Genomic DNA, 20,492 nt, shown 5'->3' on the forward strand with positions numbered 1-20,492 from the left:
GTATTTGTTGATTTACGGAAGCAAGTGCCTTTGGTCCCTACTTCATTAAACTAATTCCCTGAGCTAGCATGCTCACAATTAATTCACGGTTTGGAAGGCCATATTTCAGTGCAGAGCACAGACCTGCTTCAGAAAAGCTCACCATTTCTGCCTAGGAGATTAGAGGGGCACTAAATACAGGGAGCTTACTTTACCCATAAGAGATTACATGTATGAAATATTACTCTAAGTTTTGGGGGGCTGGGGTTGTTGTTATTTTTTTTTAAACAAACTTGTCCTTAACTTAAAATAGCTGTGTAGTGGCTCTTAATTCCCACAGGAATAAACAAAACCAGTAGGACTTTGCCACCCCCATAGGAACACCCACATATCTTCCTTATTCCACATCTAACAGAAGTCTACAGTACCTTTAAGAAAGTTATACACCCTTATATACAAGCCCAAAGAAAGTAAGATACTTCAAGATGTTGTCACCTGTTCAACTCAATGCTTCATGAATGAGAGCTTGAAGAGATTGGACAATAAAAGAACCAATTTAGGAATAAACTTTCTTTTTATCCTTTTATTGTAATGTAAATCAGTTTAATTTTCATCCACATTGACTGTCTGTAGACCTGCAAAACAAGAAACTGTATCACCACCTACTGCTAGGACAATTCCTCTTATGTATATGCAAGTCTTCACAAGAAAGCACACCTACAGTTTCAAAGCTAGTTTGGTGATCGCCTTCTGGAAGAGCATACTACACAGACAAGTAATTCACCGAAAGCTTTGTGTTAAAATAATTCTGCAAGTAAGACAATTCTCAGATGACAAGCAAAAAAAGCTCAACCTGCTCGAGCTTTTGACATCAGAGGATGGACTTTATATGGGAGAACAAACTTTTAAAACTACCCAAACAACTATGACTAGTGGGTTTTATTCTCAAAATTTAAATGATAGTTCACTAAATCCTGTATTTACTTTTTAATGCTGATCAGGCAAGCTAGCAGCCCTGTTCTCTACAGCAGAGCTAGTTTAAGCCAGCAGTACGGCCCTTTCAGCATGCTTTTCATCTGAATTTTGCACTGCAAGAGGAGCTGTCCCACTTTGCTACTTGCTCAGAAAACACAGCATGGAGGAAAAGAGACGGCATGCAACCTCACCTTTGAATGTTGTGACTGGTACATAGGTAACCAGTGTGTATAGCTTGTTTGGTGAATCTTCATCCTCATTGCGCTTTCTGGACAAACGGACACGGATACGGTAAGGAACATTCCTAAAATAAAGACAACAGATTAATTTTTAGTAAAATATGTACAGAAACCTGATAATCCATAGAAAAGTTCATTGCTCCATGATTACTCTCCCACCCCCCTTCAAATTCTTATGCTTTGTCTATTTGTGCAAAGACGAGTTAATTCTGTTTCTATCTCAGCATAACAAGACAGAAATCCTGTGCCTTAGAGGAACTTTTCTGGTTTGTTTTTTTAGTTTTGTTCAGCAGCTAAGATTTAACCAGGCCTTGAATAAGATGTTCCCATAATCCAGTGGGAGCATAAAGTCAGAAGTGGATCTTCTGTCCACAAATGATTGAGGAAATACTATGAAGATGGTCATGAAGCACAGTGTGGATGATCAGCAAGCAGCTGTTACTAACATTTCTTACTAGAACAGGAAAGAGTGAAGAAAAAAAACCTCAACAATCTGTTCTGAAAGCCTGAGGCCCCTGTCAAGAGTCAGAGTACTGTCCAATCTGTATGCCAGAAGTCACACGGAAATTCTAGTGAGCAGCAGACCTGAATAAAGATCTTATTCACAAGCATACAACTGATCCAATATTTCTTCCTCACAAAGCACGTAGAAATACAACTAATTCACTTAAGACGATTTTGACAGCAAGTCTGTCCTGGGCTCAGCTATAGCAGTCATTTTTCTCCTTCTTAGTAGCATGGAACCTAGGACAAAGTCAAAGCTTAGCATCCTCCACTAATACTGCCAAAAATACGCTGCTGAGGGAGGGCACAAAGTAATTCATCCACATCATTTTTTAAGTAATCTCTCACCTCAAATGAGCTTGAGAGTTTGGGAAACTCCTGCTCAGAGTATTTTGCTTCATAGCATATGTGAAGTAACTTCCGGCTTGCTGTATGTTCCCAAGAGCATACTTACTAAATCAAATGGATACAGTAAGATGTGGGAACTTGCTCTTACTCCCTTCTTGAAGTAAGTCAATAGCATTTTTCACTACTTTACTTAGATCACTATCATAGTAGCTGGCCTCTTGATTTTAGCCTCTCCTCATCCTTCCAGAAGAAGGTATTTTACTTTGCATATATTATTTATTCTAACCAGTGAAAACTGCAGTTTTGACACTGGAAAGACTCCTTTCTCCACAGACCACACTTCTACTAGCTAAGTCTTGATTAGCAGCCTCACTACTAAGCTCTGAAGATACACTGTCAGCAGTTCAATTGCTACTTCTTCATTGCCTATGAACTGGAACATCTCAACAGGAAGGACAAACAATCCCTGCCCAGAAGGCCCAGTAACTTAGTCCCATCTTCCCACCCTATGTTTGAAGGAAGGGGTGGCCTAAGCACACAGCTCTGAGTAAAGTACTGTAAATATGTCAAGAGGCTAGACTTGGGAATATAACTCCTAGGAGATGTGGTTTAAAACAAGGGCTCACGTGTATCTAGTGTATCACTCACAATATTAATCCCCACCAGTTAATCTTTTACTATGGTTTAAGACATCCCACTCCTCACAGGAGTCTTTTTGGACTATCTTCGCACATGTCAAACACCACATCAGCTGCCTGTGTGGCACTGATTTAACAGACTACTTTCTGCCCCCTAAATTACTTAGCATTTGTACTCCCACAAGATTAATGTCCCTATTTAAAATACACCTTTTTCCTTTTGTAGTATTTCAGTATCAATTCAGCATGCTTTGAAACCTAAACCTGTTTAAACACATAACACAAATCCCAGGTACTTATCATGGACTGCAGGTATCACTAAAAATACATGTTTCGAAAAACTGCTGCAACAGGGACTGGGATACTACAGTATTACAATACTCCAATCCTTTCCTTCCCCCTGCCTTCTGCCCTGAGGCCCACATTCCTTCTTTCCTTTGCTTTATTCTTCTTAGAGGTAGAAGGAAGTTCTTTTTAGTGCCAGAGTTTACTACAGCTTTGCTACAAATATGCTGAGGGAGCTGACCAGAAACACAGAGGTTACAGAAAGCTTAGCCTAGCATGCTGCAAGAAAGCAAGCATTTGCACAGAATATGCAAATACTGGAAGTCATACACTTTTTTTTTTTTTCAAGTCCTGTACCTCCATATACAGTTACAAGGTTTTTCCTCACCCAATAAGGAAAGTTGCAGAAACCTACCTTATTCCTTTAGCCCAGACTGCTTTGTTCAACCTGGTGTCAATGCGAACATCAGGAGTACCCATTTCCTTCATCGCAAATTTGCGGATCTCCTTAAGAGCACGCGGTGCTCGTTTCTTGAAGCCCCTGGGACAAACACAAAAGCCATTTCTTTAACTTTAGGACAAGCTGCACCATAATATGACTAGACTTTTACTCTGGTAGATAGTTGCTAACCTTAATACCTATGCCTAATAGAAACCACACACAGAATCATAGAATGGTTTGAACTGAAGGGACCATAAAAAACTCATCTAGTTCCAACCCTCCTGCCATGGGCAGGGACACCTTCCACTTGAGCAAGTTCCTTGAAGTCCCACCCATCCTGGCCTTAAACACTTTATGTAGAATAATTTCAGTTAAAATTTTGCAACTGCCAGATTGCCCAGATGTCTTATTCAAACAAGATGACATTAAAACTTATCACAATATTACTTTAGAGATCAGAGCTTTCACAAATACTCTGAGTAACAAGCTGATGAGAAAAGCAGTACAATAGTAACATAAACTTGACAAAACTGTATCTGTATTGAAATAAACGGCAGAATGAAAATGATGCTATTCTAAATAACAGCTTCTGCTAAACAGTATTTGATCACAGAATCAGAGAATAGTTAGGGATCATCTGGTTACAACCTCCCTGCCATGACCAGGGGCACCTCACACTAGACCATGTCACCCAAGGCTCTGTCCAGCCTGGCCTTGAACACTGCCAGGGATGGACCATTTACCACTTCTTTGGGCAACCTGTTCCAGTGCCTCACCGCCTTGACAGTAATGAACTTTTTCCTTCTATATAACCTGAACTTCCTCTGTTTAATTTTAAACCCATTCCCTCTTGTTCTATCACTACAGTCCCTGATGAAGAGTCTCTCTCTTGCATCCTTGTAGGCCCCCTTCAGATACTGGAAGGCTGCCAATGGTTACTTTCTTCACATTAGTACGACTGCACCAATGCCACCATGAGAACAGCTTTGGGTTTTTTTACAGGTATAGCTTGTCTCATGCTTGTTACGGCCAGATTCTGCACAACCAGACATTTAGACTAAAAGTTACAGCTGCACTGTGTTATGCCATATGTATTGTTTCCACACTGTGACATGCAACTAGTGCCAGGAGTGTCTGAGGTCCCACAGTGGGTTCTAGTTAGGGTTATTTGCACACTGCTGTTGATATTTAGTGCTGGAAATTGGAAGTGTGTGAGTGATTACAACTGAGACAAGCATTAAACAACAAATATTGCACCCCTAAGTACTTCATGGCTAAGAAGAGGATAATCCAAAAAGAAAAGCGGATATCAGGATCATCAGTATTAAAAATTGGCTGAATTGCCATAAGCAATCAACAGGCAAGGCCAGAACATCTTATTGCCATTTAAATGTGCCACTGCCTCCCAACATAACCCATGGGTTTGCTATACTGTCTTGTTTCTCTCTAATTCTAAGCCAGCTTCAGCATTTTCACCAATTATTTTGATTTGGATATAGTCTTCTTCCATGTGACTGCAGCCATACACAGAGAATCAAAGGGAGATGCATCTTCTCAAGAAGTACTCTCAAGCACTTTACCACTACATGGTTGTATGAGGTTCAACATTTTGTCAGGTAAAAAGTTACTCTTGTCTGCACACAAGTATTGTTTCAAGCAAGTCATACCCCAATTTACACCTCACACAATTTAGTGATAAGCACAGAGCCAATCATCTGATGACAACAGTATTTCACTTCTAAAACTTGCTATAGTGGGCTAAACTTTAAACTTCACCTGAGACAGATGACAACCTGTGCACAGAGGTGAACAGAGCTAACTTCAATTTAAGTCCAGGAACACCCACAGAAAAAGAAATTTGCTTGTTCCCAAAAGCCACATCTTAACTGGAGGTCTGCACAGGTAGAGAGCTGCTTCCTCAGGACACAACTGTAGCACAAGAGACTAAGCTGTCACACATTAACATCAGTGACAGTAAGGATTTGTTCTCTGCCATTTAAAACCAACTTCCAAACACTGTTTTTATGTAAGGCCTGTATCACTGATAAAAAGAACTTACACGCCATGGATCCGCTTGTGAATGTTGATGGTATATTCTCTAGTTACCACCTCATTGATGGCAGAGCGTCCCTTCTTTTTCTCACCACCTTTCTTTGCAGGAGCCATCTGAGCAACGCTGAAAAGCATCCATGTACGCATCAAACACAGACCCAACTTCTCCCGTCACCTTCCCTCCCAGCTCCTCAAGCAACACCACTCCTACGTTCAGAAACTTAACTTTAAGCTTAATTCATCCCCGGGGTCGCAGCAGTTGCAGATTTTATACAGCAACTTTCCAGCATCACAAATGCTTTACTTTCATCTCCCTGACAGAAACATGAAACAGATATGAGACTACATGCCATGAAGACTAAGCTCCTGGACAGCACCAAGCGACCCTGAGACCACCCCGTCCTGCCGCAGCATGTCCAAGTCCCTTCCTGCTCCGACGCGACCCAGGTGGGTAGCTCAGCCCGTTCCGAAAAGGAGACGGTGATGACAGACTCCTTCCAAGCTCTGACAGCGGTCTACAGCTTTCTCCTCCGTCACCAAGGCCCAACACGGGTCGTAAACCCCCACAAAGACCCCACAGACCTCCCCGAGCCCGCGCCTTGCCCGCCTCAGCGCAGGCCTAAGGGAGCGGAGGGGGTATAGGGAGATGGGCCCCATCCCCATCGAACACGAACCGCCGAGAGGCACCACTCGGTGCCTCCCGCACCGGAACGTCTCCCCACGCCGAGCCAGGCGAAGGACTCCCCCGGCGGCGCGGTCCGCAAGGCAGATGGACGCGGATTGAGCAAATGGGCCCCGGGCCGCCACTCACCCCGCCCGGGTACAGGCCGGAAAAGACCGCGCACAGCACTGTGGGAGCCAAGAGTCCTTCCGGGATGCGGCTGAGGCGGACTGCGCCGCCGCCGCCGGGAAGCGCTTAGGCCGGGCGGGCCGCGCATGTGCAGGGTGTCAGTTCGTCTCCAGGTGCCCCGTGTGTAGCTGCTGTGCCGTGCTGTGGCAGCGGGTTGTGCAAATGGGTGTCTGGGGTGTTGGTTCCGGCTCTCCGGACCGGAGGGCTGCTTCTGGCGAGTCCGAGCCGACGTCCCTGAGGGTATCGGGTGTCCCTCAGGTGGCCACCTGCCTACGTGCCATCGCTGTTTAGGCACCTTTGTTTTAGGTGGGGTGTTGTGTGGGGAGCTCGGCTTCAGATGGGGTGGTGTGCTTCTAGCAAGCAGCTTTTCCTGTTCAGATGCGCAGCTCCTGTGTTTGAGGCAGAAGCTGGGTGTTGCAGTGGCCCTGCCTCCACAGCCCTGGGAGAACGAATGCCCCAGGTTGAGACAGTGTGTCCGAGCAAGCTTGGTTTTGGCTATAATGAATCACAACAGCCCAGGTCAGTGAAGAGGATTGACATGCGTTGCGTTCAACAGGGAACAAGTATAATAATCCAAACCCAGAACGTGTGTACAGGGATGAAATGAGGAGGAGCGTGAAAAACCAGGTACTAACATAAATCTGTTGTTGTAAGTGCTCTGTACCTGTCCAAACAGTGTAATAAACCAGCTTATTAGAAAACCCCACCCTATTTACAGCTGCTCCCTGTTAGCAGCTTACAGTACTGCTGGTTTTAGAAACATAAGTGTTTGCTCCGAGGCTGAGCTTGGTTTGGACATACCAGTTTGCAATCGTAAGAGATGTAGGTGTATTATAACTATCCCTGAGAGTAAAAGAAATCCCTCAAGGGATTTTCTCTTCCTGTGACTTTCATCATAGTAGTTCCATCATAGCACTATCAAGTGCTGCTTCTACTGTGCTTTCTGCTGAGGTGCTCATGTTCCTTCATTACCTTTTGCCTGCTTTCATTGACTGGCCTACAGATTTATTCTCCCATTTCCCAGAATAAGCCCATACAGGACTGGATGGAATTTATGAAGTTAGACTCTAACTTAGCCAGCTGGCCTTTGCTTAGTTTTGTCTATAGTTAAAGGAAAGAAAGAGGTTCCCTCAGACATGAAGTGGAAGCACCTTGGGGTTTAGCTTCTTTAAACTTCATCTGGTGGGGTCACTCTTGCTTCACTGAGTGCAAGCAATAAGCAGGCTAACCCAGCCTAGTACCTAAAGTTAGCCATCTTTCTTAGAGACCAGATCTGATATCTAAACACTGTTTAGAAAACAGATATTTGATTCCCTGATCTTCTCTCACTGAAGTGAGCTAATATGGACTGAAATGCAGGTGTACTGATCAGTGATACCAGCAAGTCTTGCTGCGGAAGGAGTGGAGTCATTTTGCCAGTGGGTTTTCTTCAGATTTACAGCTTTTTCTGAACTAAGCCCACATAAACCTTTATAATTTCTCAGAAAGTTTGCTTTACCATTTCCTTCTCTCAGTCCAATTATCTCCATTGTTCCTCTATGGCATGAAAACCATAGCTGAACACCCACGTATGATGTGGTAGGAAGAGCAGCATGGTCTGCACCCTTTTGAAGGTAACACTGACTTGGATGGCTGCAAGCTGTCCTGGGGGCCATCCCCTTTCAATTTTGCCGTGGTGAATGAAAACACTGCTATGCTGAGCTATCTGCTTGGTTCTGTGTTGGAGGTTGCTGCTCCTGCCACAGTTTCAGCAGAGGGAAATCAGGCCTGTACCTTCGCTGCTCCATTCTGCAATATATTTGATTTTAATGTGAAGAAGAATCTGCACAGGGATGCCAAAGTGGAAACTAGACTGTCTACAGTGTGGGCATGGTAGCAATTCCAGCAGAGATGTGTCACAAAACTCAGGAGTGGTCATGGGTCAAAGCCCTGGCATGGGCTGGGTCAAACCATTCTTTAAACCATCTGTTTTGTCCTAAGATAAAACTGGTTGGAAGTGCAGAGCTGCTGAAGGTCTTTTACAGTTCTAAAGGAGCTTAGAATGAGCCATCTTGACTAGCAGCTAATGTAACTTCTTGAACTACCATTCTCATTGTCTGTGCTGTCACGAAGATCCCATAGGATAATACTTGGTTTTGTTAACTGCGTACCAAACACCATGCAAGGTTATGGATAATGTTAAAAATCTGAAGTTATTCACATAGTTGAACAGCCAGAGGAAAATGTGTGCAAGTCCTGCAGTAAAGCCTTTTGGCTATTTTATTTTATTCTACAAATAAAGACAACTGTCCATCATTAATGGAAAAAAATAATAGTTTGAGTTGTATATAGCATGAAACAGTAGTTCCCTTCACAAAAACATTTCTAGTTCATTAGTTTATTACAAAATATCCACTCACAAAAAAGCACAAGCACAATCTTTATACTTGTGAAATGAGTTGATATTTCATATACAAAATAATTTCCACATAGTTCCATATAATTTTATTTTATATAGAAATAGGTCATTATTACAACAGCTGTACAATACACTACTTTTTATTTTATAATTACATAAAATCTTTCTTAGAAACATATCAACAGAAAACATACAAAAAAAGCGAAAAGTGCATTTCTTTTTTTTTTTCCCCAAAGGAAAATTCAATCCTAAATGTTATAATGAAAGAGATATGTAATAGTCTGCAGCATCCCAAGTCAGTGGGCCAAAACACAGTGCATATTTCTCCGAGACTTGCAGTGGGTAAGTTCAGGTTGAAGAAGGATCCATGCTGTACTATCAGAGAGTTGCATGATTGTGTTCATAATCTGAGTTTTCCTTTGCAATCACAGTTCAGACAGAAAACAGTCCAGTGTGGGTTGTGGGTTTTTTTTTTTGTTTTTCAGTAATGAAGAACAGTTAGGGTAAGCTGCATAATACTCTTCAGATTCTAAAACAAGGGTTATGAGCTATAGACCATCTTCACCAATGACTGGGCTTTCTCCTCCATTGGATGTGCTAATTTGGCCACAAGAATAAGGAAACAAACTTCTCTTTACAGAAAGTGCCTAGGTTTTGTCCTCTGTGCAGTTGTGCAAAATAATAACAATAATCATAATAAAAATAATCTCTTGTTCTCTCCTCAATAGACCTTTGATGCAGTGCTTTTCATACTCAAAAGAAGAACTGAAACAGTGAAGGCCAAGTACCTCATGAGTCTGTCAACAGTCTTCTGGAATTGCCAGATAGCTTTCAGAGCGACACGCCAAGACTGAACACCTCCTCCCATGCACCCAAGAATGATGGAGGCTGCACAGGATAGTGTTCCTTTTCATTTTGCTCTCGCAGTACATACTGTGCTCACGAGACAGCACAAATTGAATCCAGCATGCCACAAATGCATTGTCCGTGGCAGTCTGCACTCTGTGACATACTTCTGTCATAGAGCTTTGAAAGAAATGCTTGTGCAAAAGAAGTACAAAGTCATTCTCTTCTGCCCCATGTGCCCATTGGTTAAAGCTAATCGTGCATTGATTGTGCTGGTGGGACTCTATCGCAGTGGCTGTGGTAAATTTGATGATTCTGGTAAGCTATTGCTTCTTCTTGATGTTAGTTGTTGCTGCTGCTGTTGCTGCTGCTGTGTCTGGTGATACCCCATATTTCCTTGCTGTGGCGAGTAAGGTGGCAGGAGCAAAGAATCAGGTTGCTCATTGTGCAAAGAACTTGGTGTTTGCACCTACAGATAAAATAAAATTCATCGTGGTGTTCGATTCTTTCACATGTTAAAGATCTTCGTCCTCAATGTACAGGGTGCTTCAAAATACTACTAGTTTGCTGGCTTTTATTTCTGGGGCTGTTTCATGTGTGGCTAGCTTACCTAATGCTAGAAGGAATGGACATAAATAGCAACAAAGAGCATTACAATCAGGCATTGAGAAAGATTTTCTAATAGGAGTGCACTGCCTAGGATTTGCAGGTTATCCTGAAAAGCCTGTTTAGGAACAGGGTGGGTGAAAGTGCCAGAAATGACACAGATGATAGAAGTGAAACAGAAATGAAACAGAGAATCCCTGTGTACCTCACACTGTCCCTTCTAGCCCTTCCTTTTTGTGAGTTTATAGTAGGGTGTGAACTTGCAGACGTGAAGTCAATGTGAATTTTGCAGATGCTTTTATTGGGAACGACATCTCGCATAGTTTTTCATTAATTCTCAGCTATGATAAGGGTTTCATTTCAATAACAAGAGTTTAATCATTTGAGGTTGATGATACTCTTTCAGTGATACCACTGGATATGTGATCAGGTTTTATAGACTCAGTTCAGCTCTTTTGAATTAATAGAGACAACTCATTTCCCTCTTCCCCTTTAGAATGTGTTGAATTAGGTCAAAAAGAAAGTATTTTTACATCTTCAAATCACCTGGTTCTTCTAGGCAATGTGCTTCAGCTTATCTTCTTTGCCTTGTGGAGCTGAGATGTTTAAATATATTAATTTACTGCAGGGATCAATACCTGATCCAGATCTCATTTTATGTCAATACTGGTAATTAAAAATCATTTTTCTGACTTGTAAACTAAGCAAATTTTTTACCAAATAAAGAGTACAGAATAAATCCTAAGGCAGCAATTTTCTCCATCTAGAAATACACTTTAAATATATCCAGGATAATCTGATTATGTTTCCAATGCACAGAATCAGTAATTTTGCTTTTAAATATTCTGATGGTTCTCACTGCTCCCTTGCTGTACTGGAAGGGTACATGGCACTGTGGCAGTGTCTCGCATGTTTCAGTACCTCTAATTTCAGGCTCCCACTGAAACCTGAGGCCCTGTTTGGGGCCCTCTTTGTCCTACCCTACCTGCAGGTAGCGTTGTTGCTGATGCTGTTGGTGCTGGAGTTGCATAGGTGGCAGAGAGGATGGCTGGGAAGGAGGTGTAGTGGCAAACCCTTGGTTTAACACTGCTTGTCCCATCAGTATGATTGGAGAGCTGCTGCTGGAAGTCTGCACTTCCAGACTTTGAAAGATTTGTTGGGTTTGGGAATACCTGTGGAAGAAAGAAGCGAAACAGTCAAGAACAAACTGTTGAAAGCAGAGGTCTTCTCTTAAGGTAGGGATGGAAGTCCCTAGTCTTCATGAGTAATTCCTAATAAAGGATTCCAGTTCTTGGGACCTGCTAATATAAATGATGGCACCATTGGCGGCACTGTTTTCCCCTTAATCTGCGCATGAGCTGGACTTGGAGAGCACAGTACATCTTGCCTCCAAATACAGACCACAGTTTAGATTTATTGAAGATTCTGGTTTATACAAGTCTTCAGCCACAGCATTCACATTGCAGGTTCATTAAGCCAAATGGCCTTTGATTCTGTGTTAATATGCTGAGCTCTGAACTACAGTGAGAGAGAAGTAAATACACCCCCATTCTGCTGCCTGTGCTCCCCTACAACTGCCCATGGGGAGGGTCACACTGTAGGAACTGAAGAAGCCTCTAGAAGTCCTCTGGGGTTAGGGATGGGACAGAAATAAAATACTTGGCTCCTCTTGCCAGCCTGCTTTTGCATAGCAGTACGTAAAATATGTGTTGTTTTGTAGGAGCTCGGGGGCAGAACCACAGTGGAGCTTTTGCCAACCCAGCCTTGTTCTGTTTGTCCTCTAATGGGTGATGAGATCATAGTGTGGCGTGTGTTCACTCAACAGCTGTTCAACATTAGGGGTTAGTCAGAAATGCTGCAGTTCGGGTTCTTGTACTAGGATGTGAGCTCCTAAGAAAGGGTCCTGTGAGTCAGGAAGTCTATGTGAACTGGGAGATGTGCCTTTGCGGATCAGGCCTCTTTTACTGAGATGCTTAAAAGCATATCTAAAATGCTGTGTATTTAAGGTTGCCAAATGTGTCTCAAGATACTCTTAAACAGGAATAGTGATGTTTAAAAAAAAAGTACTAAATACATACTTTTCCAAGGTAACACGCAGAATTACTTTTAAAGTAATTACATGTGAACAGCTGCCTATTATTTTAGCAGGTCGTGATTAAGTACAGTGACAAAAAAACAGCTAAATAAAAAAAAATGCATATTCCAATCAATGTTTTCTGCTTTCTTCATCTGAGCCTTGAGGCGGCAAACAACTGAGATGGTTTGTTCAGCAGCTTTTCCAGGTGAGCTCAGGTGCAGGAGCCTGTTGATTCTTTCTGCTGTGTAGGTTAGGCATTGCTCCAGTGGCCTTACACCGGTGCCTCACTGTCCATTGAGCACGGTGTTCTCAGCGCTGGTATTTCAACCAGGCCAAGGCAGCGGGCTGGAACTACATGAATTTTAAGGTACATTCCAGCCCAAACTATTCTGTGATGATGATTCAATGAAAAATTCCCCCAGCCTTGGCTTGTTGAAATGCTGCTGTGTGCCCCTCTGTCATCCTTCCTGATGTGACCAGGCATGGTAAGGCTGACCCTGACACCGGAAGGCAGGTTCAGCATAGTAACACTTAGTCATTTAACTAAAGAAGGCTTATTTCTGCTCAAAAGCAACTTTGATGTTCTATCTTCGACAAGTCACATACTTAGCCTGGGATCCCGCCATGCTGAGGTCTGAAGGGTGTCTTGCGTTACAGGACCCAGGCATCATGGGCTGAATGGGCTGGCTGAGCAACAGTCTGGTGTGTGGAAAAAAGAAAAAGCAACATTGCTGTAACAGAAGGACCACATGAATCCCACATTTTGAAGAGAGAAATAGGGCGCTTTCATAGGTATGGCAGGGGGCTAAGTATGAGGAGGCCTAACCTAAACTCCTAGCTGTGCTGGGCATCCTGAGTGATTCAAACTGGGGGCTGGGACAGCACATGCCCTCCCTGGTGATGTGGGTGCCTCGCTGTGAGGCTGGGTGCTAGGATTTTAGAAAAGCGGGATTTCTTTTTCTGCTGTTGGTGGGAATGGCTTGTGTTTTGAGTTCTGAGTATCATCACATTATTTTTTGGGTTCCCATGTCTAGTTGGATGCCGAGGTGGATCCTCCCCCACGTACCCAGGGTAGCCTGAGACAGCGGAGGGAAAGCGGAGTCATCCCACCACCCTGGGGCTGGGGGGCCGGAGGAAGCGCGGCCACGCCGAATCCAACCCGGGTGCAGCAGGGCTCCCCATGCGCAGCGGCCGGGGCCGGGCAGGGTCGGGTCGTACCTGAGCTGCTGGTCGTGGCTGCAGCCGGGGGCGGGCGGACCGGCAGGGGGCGCCGCAGCGCCGTCGGCGACGGGTGCCGCTGCGAAGGGCGGGGGAGCGGCGCGGGGGGGGCGGCCGCCTCCAGGGGCCAGCTCCGCGCTCCTCGGCGCCTTCGGGCCCTGGAAGAGAGCGGGGAAACAGAGAGCAGAACTCGAGCAATGCCGTGACCGCTTCAGTGGGCGCTGAAAGCAGCGGTCACCGCCGGTAATGCCTGGCGGCGCGTCCGCCCGGCTGCTGTCAACGTGCGAGAAGTGACGCATCCCCACCGGTTCTTCTATACCTGAGCGCTGCAAAAGCAAAGCTGCCCTGGTCGTGCCGTGAAGCAGTGTAGGAGACAAACGACACCCCATGAAGTCATAGGCAAATTTAGGGGTTATTAGCACTGCGATAAAAGCCCAGTGATGGGAATATATCTTATTAGAGAAAAAAAAAAAAGGTGTTTTTTCCCCTATTTATAATATGGATGCAGTTTTTATTTTAGTAAGTTGTTATAATAGAGGTTAAAAGCTACAGTGGAGGGGTCTGAAGATAATGATGCAGCTATGTTTGCCACGCGCTCCGGGAGCAGAAATAAGAGCTAAGGTTTCTGTGAAGGCAGGTACAACAAGTGGGTGGAAGAGCAAACACTGGAAATGCTGAGAAACGGCAATAAGAAATAAAAACGTCCCATGCCAGACCTACTGGCCTTCACAGATCTCAGTTCCTACTGACTGAGGCTGAAATCTATTCCCCCGTGCAGGAATCTGTGATACTCAACAACCTGTGGGTCTCACATGAATCTCAATGTATTCTACCTGCGTGCCACCACAGCAGACAGGTTTTGCTGTGTTGGTGGCATCCAACTGGATTTAAGAAGCAAGCAGGGGTAAAACTTATTTTGAGAGATCACACTGCCAACACTGCTATTGCTGGTTTCCGGTGTCGTCAGTCAGGTTTATTTCAGGATCAATGGAAGAATAGTAAGTTACCTGCACCTTTTGTATGCCCCCCTACTCAGTTTTCAAGCTGAAGCAGCTACTCAAGTAACCCGCTTGGCCGAGGTTTTAAAACAGGGTTTTAAGGTGAAGTAAATGCTGTAGGGGGACCCTTCATATAGGCTGGCCTTATGTAAGAGAATAGGGAAGGAAAGGCAAAGGCACATGCAGAGGCCTTGACATGCTTTTACTTGCTTGCTTACTAACAGCTCGATGTCTTCTTTGCATATAAATGCTTCTCTATTTAAAGAAATTATTACCTGGCTCGATATCACACTTGCTTCTCTCAGTGCTTGCTGGTTCACTGTTTGTGAAGATGCAATTTGCCCTTGAAGTTGAGGACTGGGGACAAGCTGCTGCTGAGCAATGGCCCCTCTCCTCTGCTGTAGCTGTTGTGGCTCCAGCTGCTGAGTATTGCTAAAACTCAGAGACACCGTCGGTTGCTGTAGGAACATCTGGAAAAGAAGGGGGGAGGGTTTATTTACATAGCACAGCTGTCTTTGATAACAAAGGTGACAGAATTATATCCAAAGATATATTCTGAAATGAAGTTATCACATTTCTGGATTCACTATGCATTTACTGTAACCGGAAATCACCTATCTTTCCTGCATTAACAGTTCTGCTGTGCCTATTTTCTTGGTTTCTTGTTGTGCAGGTGCATTCACTACTCTTGCAGTGTGTCCTGAAGGTACAAGTCCTCTCTCTGGGGGGCAGGCGCAGCCCTTGTAAGAGTGGTTCACTATACATTCACCACGTTCTGGGGCATCCTGACCAGAGAAAAGAGAGTAACTCCATGGTTTCTCAGCCCTCTCATTTCTCCTTTCAAAAAATCAGCCTGTCTTTCAGACAGGGCTGTCTTTGAATGTGTCTCTGGAAATTCAACACCTGACATACAGTTGGGCTGTGGGACGTTTTTAATGAGGCCACAGGCAGGCCAGAGCTCTCCGTGTTGAATGGCTGTGTCCTTATCATTGAGAAGATGTGTAAACAGACAGTCACTGTCATTTATCTGATTTCCTGTCAGGTAACTGTCACCTGATGTTCTTCCTAACTGTGCCATGCATTTGACTTGTGCAAAAGGGCTAGCAGCTCCTCTGTAAATGTTCCTGTAAATTATATACGCTCCATTCTTGCATTGCATGACGGAGCTTTCTTCTTTAAAAGTTGCAGGGCTTGGAATTTTTGCTTTTTGAGGGCTATTTCTTTTGTTATAGCTGTACAGCAGAAAAAGACATCTTTTATAACTATGAATTATTAATTCTACAAGCTGTCTTTGCAGTATTTTGAACCGAGCCTTTTGCCACCAAGCACTATACGGAAGTACGCATCCCACGTAGTTGAAGGCATTTTTGGATCTGATTCTGATTCCACACCATTGCTACATGTGTGGAACTCCATTAATTTAAGCGGAGCTACTTAGGGTTTAAATGAAATCAAAATCAGAATTATTCTCTTCATTATTCATCGATCAGTCTCATGCCTGAGGTACACTCAATAATTAGTACACCTTTCTGCAGCTTATTGCTATATTAACAATTCCCTAAACTATCATGTCCCCTCTAATTTTTCTTGGAAAGAAAACCCATTCCTTTCTCCAAAGGACAATGCATTGCTTTTCTTTGCATAAGTGTGGGTTGATCCATCATGTCTGTACTTACTTGCCTAGCTTTTAAAACATAGGTTTTATTTAAATATGATAATTTTAAAAATTAATTTCTGCATGACAAGATTTTACTCAGAAAAAAAGGTACAGTCAAAGCTTACATTAATCAGCTGGGAGAGGGGGGCAATTAAGGGAAATGTTAATGGACCCAAAGCAACAGCTTGTTTCAGGTGCTGTAGGCTAACTACAGCTCAAAGATGTCTGATCGAAATAAATGGGTCAAGTAACAGAGTTGTGGCTGCTCGCAGCAGGTCTGAAACTAGCTCTGAGCTCTGAGTTTTCTTTTGAAAACACTGCTCAGTGAGTTTGAAGCCATTACATATCAGAAAGACAGATGGTCTCACAACTTCTGCCAAGTAAATAGGTCTTATTATGAATAAATCAGACAAATTATGAAAATTCATTTTCTTGTTTATTTTCTGTATATAGAAGCTCAGCTTTGGACATGTTTAGTAAATGAACTCACTTGATTAACTCTAGCAATGAAACTGATTGACATTGATACGAAACCCGATATAAAACATTTGATATAAAGTTCAGAACAGGTAAAGCAAATAGTGTATTTCAAAAATGTGATGGGGAGTACAAGCCTACTTGTACTGAAGCCTACTAGTGCTGGCCAGATCACTGCAAGGTCTTAACCTTTAGGAAGATTATCTCAAGTGTCCTTCTGATATGTGGTGCACAGCACTGGAGAAATAACTGAGTTCATCCAGTGCAAAATTAACATCTATCACTGTGAATGTCAGGCAGTGTGTGAACTTGCAGCGAACAACTTACTTTGCAGGGACCTGCCTGTGTGCATGTCTCACTTGCAGATGAAGGCCAAGGAACTTATCCTTGAAAGAAAGCAGAGTAACCTACTTTGCAATTACCAGAGTGTGCCACTGGGTAAGAGCATGCACAGTTAATAGTTGGCAGCTAACACACTCTAAATTTACAACCAAGCTTATCCCAGTAAACCAGTTTTGTTTGTTCCTGTGTTCATATCCTGAGAGGGCTCTGACTGTTTCATACCTGGGGACCCTCTTTTCCATTATAATGGCCAAAGCAGCATTATTACCATCTGAATACAAATGCCCTGGAAAAAACAAGCTGAGGGCAGGAAGCAATGGTGCCATTTAACCTGTGTCTCTGCAGAACTGGAAAACTCAAGGTGCCTCATCAAAACAAGAATTAACCCAAAAGAGGTTGGAAGCATGGAATTTCTACCTGCCTACCTAAGCCTAAAAGCAAGAACATGCTTCATTTGTACAAAATTTAACCATGTTGTTTTCATAATGTGCCCTATTTTTGTGATAGTCCTGCCTGAATTCCCCTGAAACACTGAAATCTGTCAGCTTTAAGTATCAACAGAAACTCTCTAATAGAGATTGAAATTTTGCCCAGTCTTAAGCAAATCCAAGTAGATAAATTAGCAGCCCCCTAACTGCGTTGCTGCTAACGACATGTCTCATGGCTGATTTTGCGGACTGCAAGGTCAGTGAAGCATCTTACAAATATTTTTTAATTGGCCAGCTTGTTAACATAAGCAGCAAAGCAGCAAAGGAAGGGAGGGACTTTCTGACACTGCTGCCCCCTCATTCCAAGTTAGATGGTCCTTACACAGCTAATGGGTGAATCACATTGGCAAGACATCGTGAGGAAAACGGCTGTCTGACTCTACCTGTCCTTTGGATAATCAGGGCATTATAGCCTTCGGGCTCATCATTACAGGCATCAAGACTCTTTATGTGAAATACGTGAAGATAAGAAGCACAGCACTGGGGAACTGAGATTCGTGGATTTTGAAGGGAGCCTGGTTTGCAAATGATAGGTGGCTGTAGATGGTCTCGTTTGTAGTTCTTGCAGGCTGATCAGGCTCAGCCCTTCTGCCTTCCACCCCATCCACAATTCATTAGCTAGACTGTTCAAATCTGGAGCAGACACAGCATCCTTCAGACTTCTGAGGTTACTCTTGCTGCTCTTGTCCTTCACACTTTGGTTTGTCAGGAAAAGCAGTAATAGGGATTTAATGGGGTTTTGAACACTTTTGTTCAGGGCCCACAAACCTCCTGCTAGTTTCATCTTTCATCACACAAGGCTCTTGGAAATACTTTCTGATGCAGACTACTGTGCTCAACATCTGTCCAATTGGGAAAGTGTTTCTTGGTGGACTGCGGTACTGCAGTTTTGAAGATCCCTGAAGGGAATGGAAATGGGGCTTAATTCTCCACAGAGCAACCTGTACAACTTCTGTGTGGAAGTGAATGAACCAGTGGGGAAGATATGTTAATAAATCAGCTAATGAGGGAACACTGGAGAACACTTCCCCCTTTTCAGACAGCCTGCGGCACTCCTCCATGCTTACAGCTCTTCCTCGCAGAATATTAAAGAGACCAGAAATGTGCTTGATAGTAATCTCACCTGTTTGCTATTATGCTTTGTAGCTCTGATAATAGACACAGATCAATGTCTGCAGACATCCAGCTCCCTGAATGATGAAAATACGTGCTGCAAAGCACATGGTTGGATTTCTGATTTAAGTTTACTCCTCATTGCTTGTGAGTCACGAAGGTGCTCCTTGCAAAAGCGTGAATCTTTCTTTTGAGTTGCCCCTAGCCAAATAAAGACAAAGCTAATTCCTGGTCTCTCTCTATCCTTACAAACAGCACAGTAAATTCTTTGTGCTTGTTTGTTTATTTAACCTAGAGAAACTGGGGGAAGGAAGAGGCCCTGACCCTGAGTCAGTGTGACCACTCACATCTCGTTGCCTTGTTTGATTGCTCTAAGGACACTGAAAGGCACTCAGACTACGGAGGATGACCCTCCCCATCCAGCATTGCCCCTGCAGGCAGATGTGCAGCCCCTGTGTTTCTGAGCTGCCCTCCATTCCCCCTGCCTCTCAGTTCTGCTGGGAAATGGTCAGTACTGACACTAGAGAACTTGTACTGGTCTGAAAAGACTTGGTCCAACCTGATACAGTCTTCATGAGGCAGAGGATCACCCAAGTGGTGTATCTCAGAGCTACAAACTGGTATGGGGAGGGCAGTACAGAACTACCAACCATTTACCCACTGGGCCTCCTCTTCTCTCTGCTTGAGCTCCCTATGAGCATATCTGACAATCTGTCCTGTGGTCGTTGGGTTATTAAATGCACTTCAGCGCATATAGGAGACAACTTTCTAAAAATAAAATCGGTTTCCTGCATATAAGAATGTGCTCTGATCTTCTATTTTTGCCTGAATTATACATTAACAAAAAAAAAAAAAGATGAGTGTATGTGACTGTTGAAGGCTTCACCAGGAGCGAGTAATGGTTTTCACCCAATTAAAAAGAAAAGAAGTGAGAATATCACGTCTCTTGATATTCATAATAACAATAATAGCTTTCAGACATATGACATGATTCTGAACTGAAGGCCAGTTAATTGCAGAGAGACTTTCCCTTCCCATTAATCAAAATCAGTACAGAACCGATAGAAGAAATGCACTGAAGTTAAACCTGGTCTACTCATATGCTTATATAGCACCAGGAACAGGGAGTCCTAGTTTTGGGATCCACCATTGCTATTTTGTGTAACAGCAGTGCACATGCAGCAACTTGAGTGGCAAAGTTTCTAATTTGGCTTCAGTGACCCCTAATTGCCTAAACATACAATCCCAATTTGTTTTAGTATGTGAAACTGCACTTCACAGATGCTGACTATGGGTGAAAGTCTATTTCTGTGGAAGTCAGGAGCAAAATTCCACTGACTTCATCACGTCCCAGGTTTTCATCTGCTGCTTAAAATGTTCTTTGAGACATTTTTTTGTGCGACAGAGCTCGTCTTCTAAAAACATCTTGTTAGTACAGTATTCACAGTGGTCCCCAATGCAGCATTTCAAACAAGGGTGATTTAACCTGGCATCTATAGTTAAATTACGAGAAACATAGTAGTAATCATCCCACATCCAGAAAACTTGCATAAAACTGGATAATTTGTCCATTTGTCATTAAATGAAACCAGCAGTATCCTGAACTTCCTATTATTTCTGAGGTTTGCTAGACAGAAGAGGTTGTGCAAAGCAGATACTGTACTTGGTGAATTCTAGCTCTGTGTCGGAGGTATTAGAGGCTGAGTAGTCAGCTTCACCCTAAAGGCTTAAGCTGGTCCAGTGAAGAACAAATTCAGACCCCTCCCAGGTGTGAACAAATGATCATCAAGCAGAGGTTTGGGTTTTTTAATGTGACAAGGAAATGAACCTGATGTGCTCTGTATCTGGGCTGGGGTAGGGTCAGGAAAACAGGGAGTGATGAATGAAAGAGATGAGCACTGCCTAAAGGAGGGCTGTTGGCTAAGAAACAGCTGGACAGACAAGATACCGAGCACAAGTG

At 43.4% G+C, this 20,492-nt stretch overlaps 2 protein-coding genes across 9 annotated transcripts in view; both read right to left on the reverse strand.

Moving 5' to 3' along the window:
- Nucleotides 1-542: 542 nt before the first annotated feature.
- RPL31 (ribosomal protein L31) lies at nucleotides 543-6,345 on the reverse strand. Of its 2 annotated transcripts, XM_061459653.1 has the most exons (5): nucleotides 6,274-6,345; nucleotides 5,470-5,586; nucleotides 3,384-3,509; nucleotides 1,146-1,258; nucleotides 543-614 (listed from the first exon to the last, which is right to left on the reverse strand). In XM_061459653.1, exons 2-5 carry the CDS (start codon nucleotides 5,574-5,576, stop codon nucleotides 583-585), a joined length of 378 nt encoding a protein of 125 aa, XP_061315637.1. In that variant the 5' UTR covers nucleotides 5,577-5,586; nucleotides 6,274-6,345; the 3' UTR covers nucleotides 543-582. The 2 variants fall into 2 exon arrangements, with proteins under 2 accessions (XP_061315637.1, XP_061315636.1); XM_061459652.1 differs by lacking the exon at nucleotides 6,274-6,345 and having other exon boundaries at nucleotides 5,470-5,609.
- Nucleotides 6,346-8,548: 2,203 nt separating this feature from the next.
- The window catches only part of NPAS2 (neuronal PAS domain protein 2), a 104,692-nt gene continuing 92,748 nt past the window's right edge, over nucleotides 8,549-20,492 (reverse strand). For 5 of the 7 annotated variants that reach the window (XM_061459655.1, XM_061459656.1, XM_061459654.1 and 2 more), the window contains 5 exons: nucleotides 14,731-14,925; nucleotides 13,458-13,615; nucleotides 12,846-12,938; nucleotides 11,148-11,334; nucleotides 8,549-10,025 (listed from right to left, as the gene is read on the reverse strand). In XM_061459655.1, coding sequence (XP_061315639.1) covers nucleotides 9,840-10,025; nucleotides 11,148-11,334; nucleotides 12,846-12,938; nucleotides 13,458-13,615; nucleotides 14,731-14,925 — 819 coding nt within the window. In that variant the 3' untranslated portion in view covers nucleotides 8,549-9,839. Of the gene's footprint in view, nucleotides 10,026-10,067; nucleotides 10,173-11,147; nucleotides 11,335-12,845; nucleotides 12,939-13,457; nucleotides 13,616-14,730; nucleotides 14,926-20,492 lie in introns of those variants that run through there. The other 2 variants (XM_061459657.1, XM_061459660.1) reach the window with 2 other exon arrangements.

Source organism: Pezoporus flaviventris, unplaced genomic scaffold (genome assembly GCF_033815535.1).
Source record: "Pezoporus flaviventris isolate CSIRO_AGI_PZ_B2104156 unplaced genomic scaffold, CSIRO_AGI_Pfla_v1 ptg000030l, whole genome shotgun sequence".
Taxonomy (NCBI): Eukaryota; Metazoa; Chordata; class Aves; order Psittaciformes; family Psittacidae; genus Pezoporus; species Pezoporus flaviventris.

What these genes read in the sequence shown, in the direction of transcription:
- RPL31 (XM_061459652.1), bottom strand. Translation starts at nt 5,609, where the DNA reads ATGCGTACATGGATGCTTTTCAGCGTTGCTCAGATGGCTCCTGCAAAG. An exon ending in GTCTGGGCTAAAGGAATAAG is followed by an intron (nt 1,259 to 3,383) that starts GTAGGTTTCTGC and finishes TCTTTATTTTAG; the next exon opens with GAATGTTCCTTACCGTATCC. An exon ending in ACCAGTCACAACATTCAAAG is followed by an intron (nt 615 to 1,145) that starts GTGAGGTTGCAT and finishes CTTGTTTTGCAG; the next exon opens with GTCTACAGACAGTCAATGTG.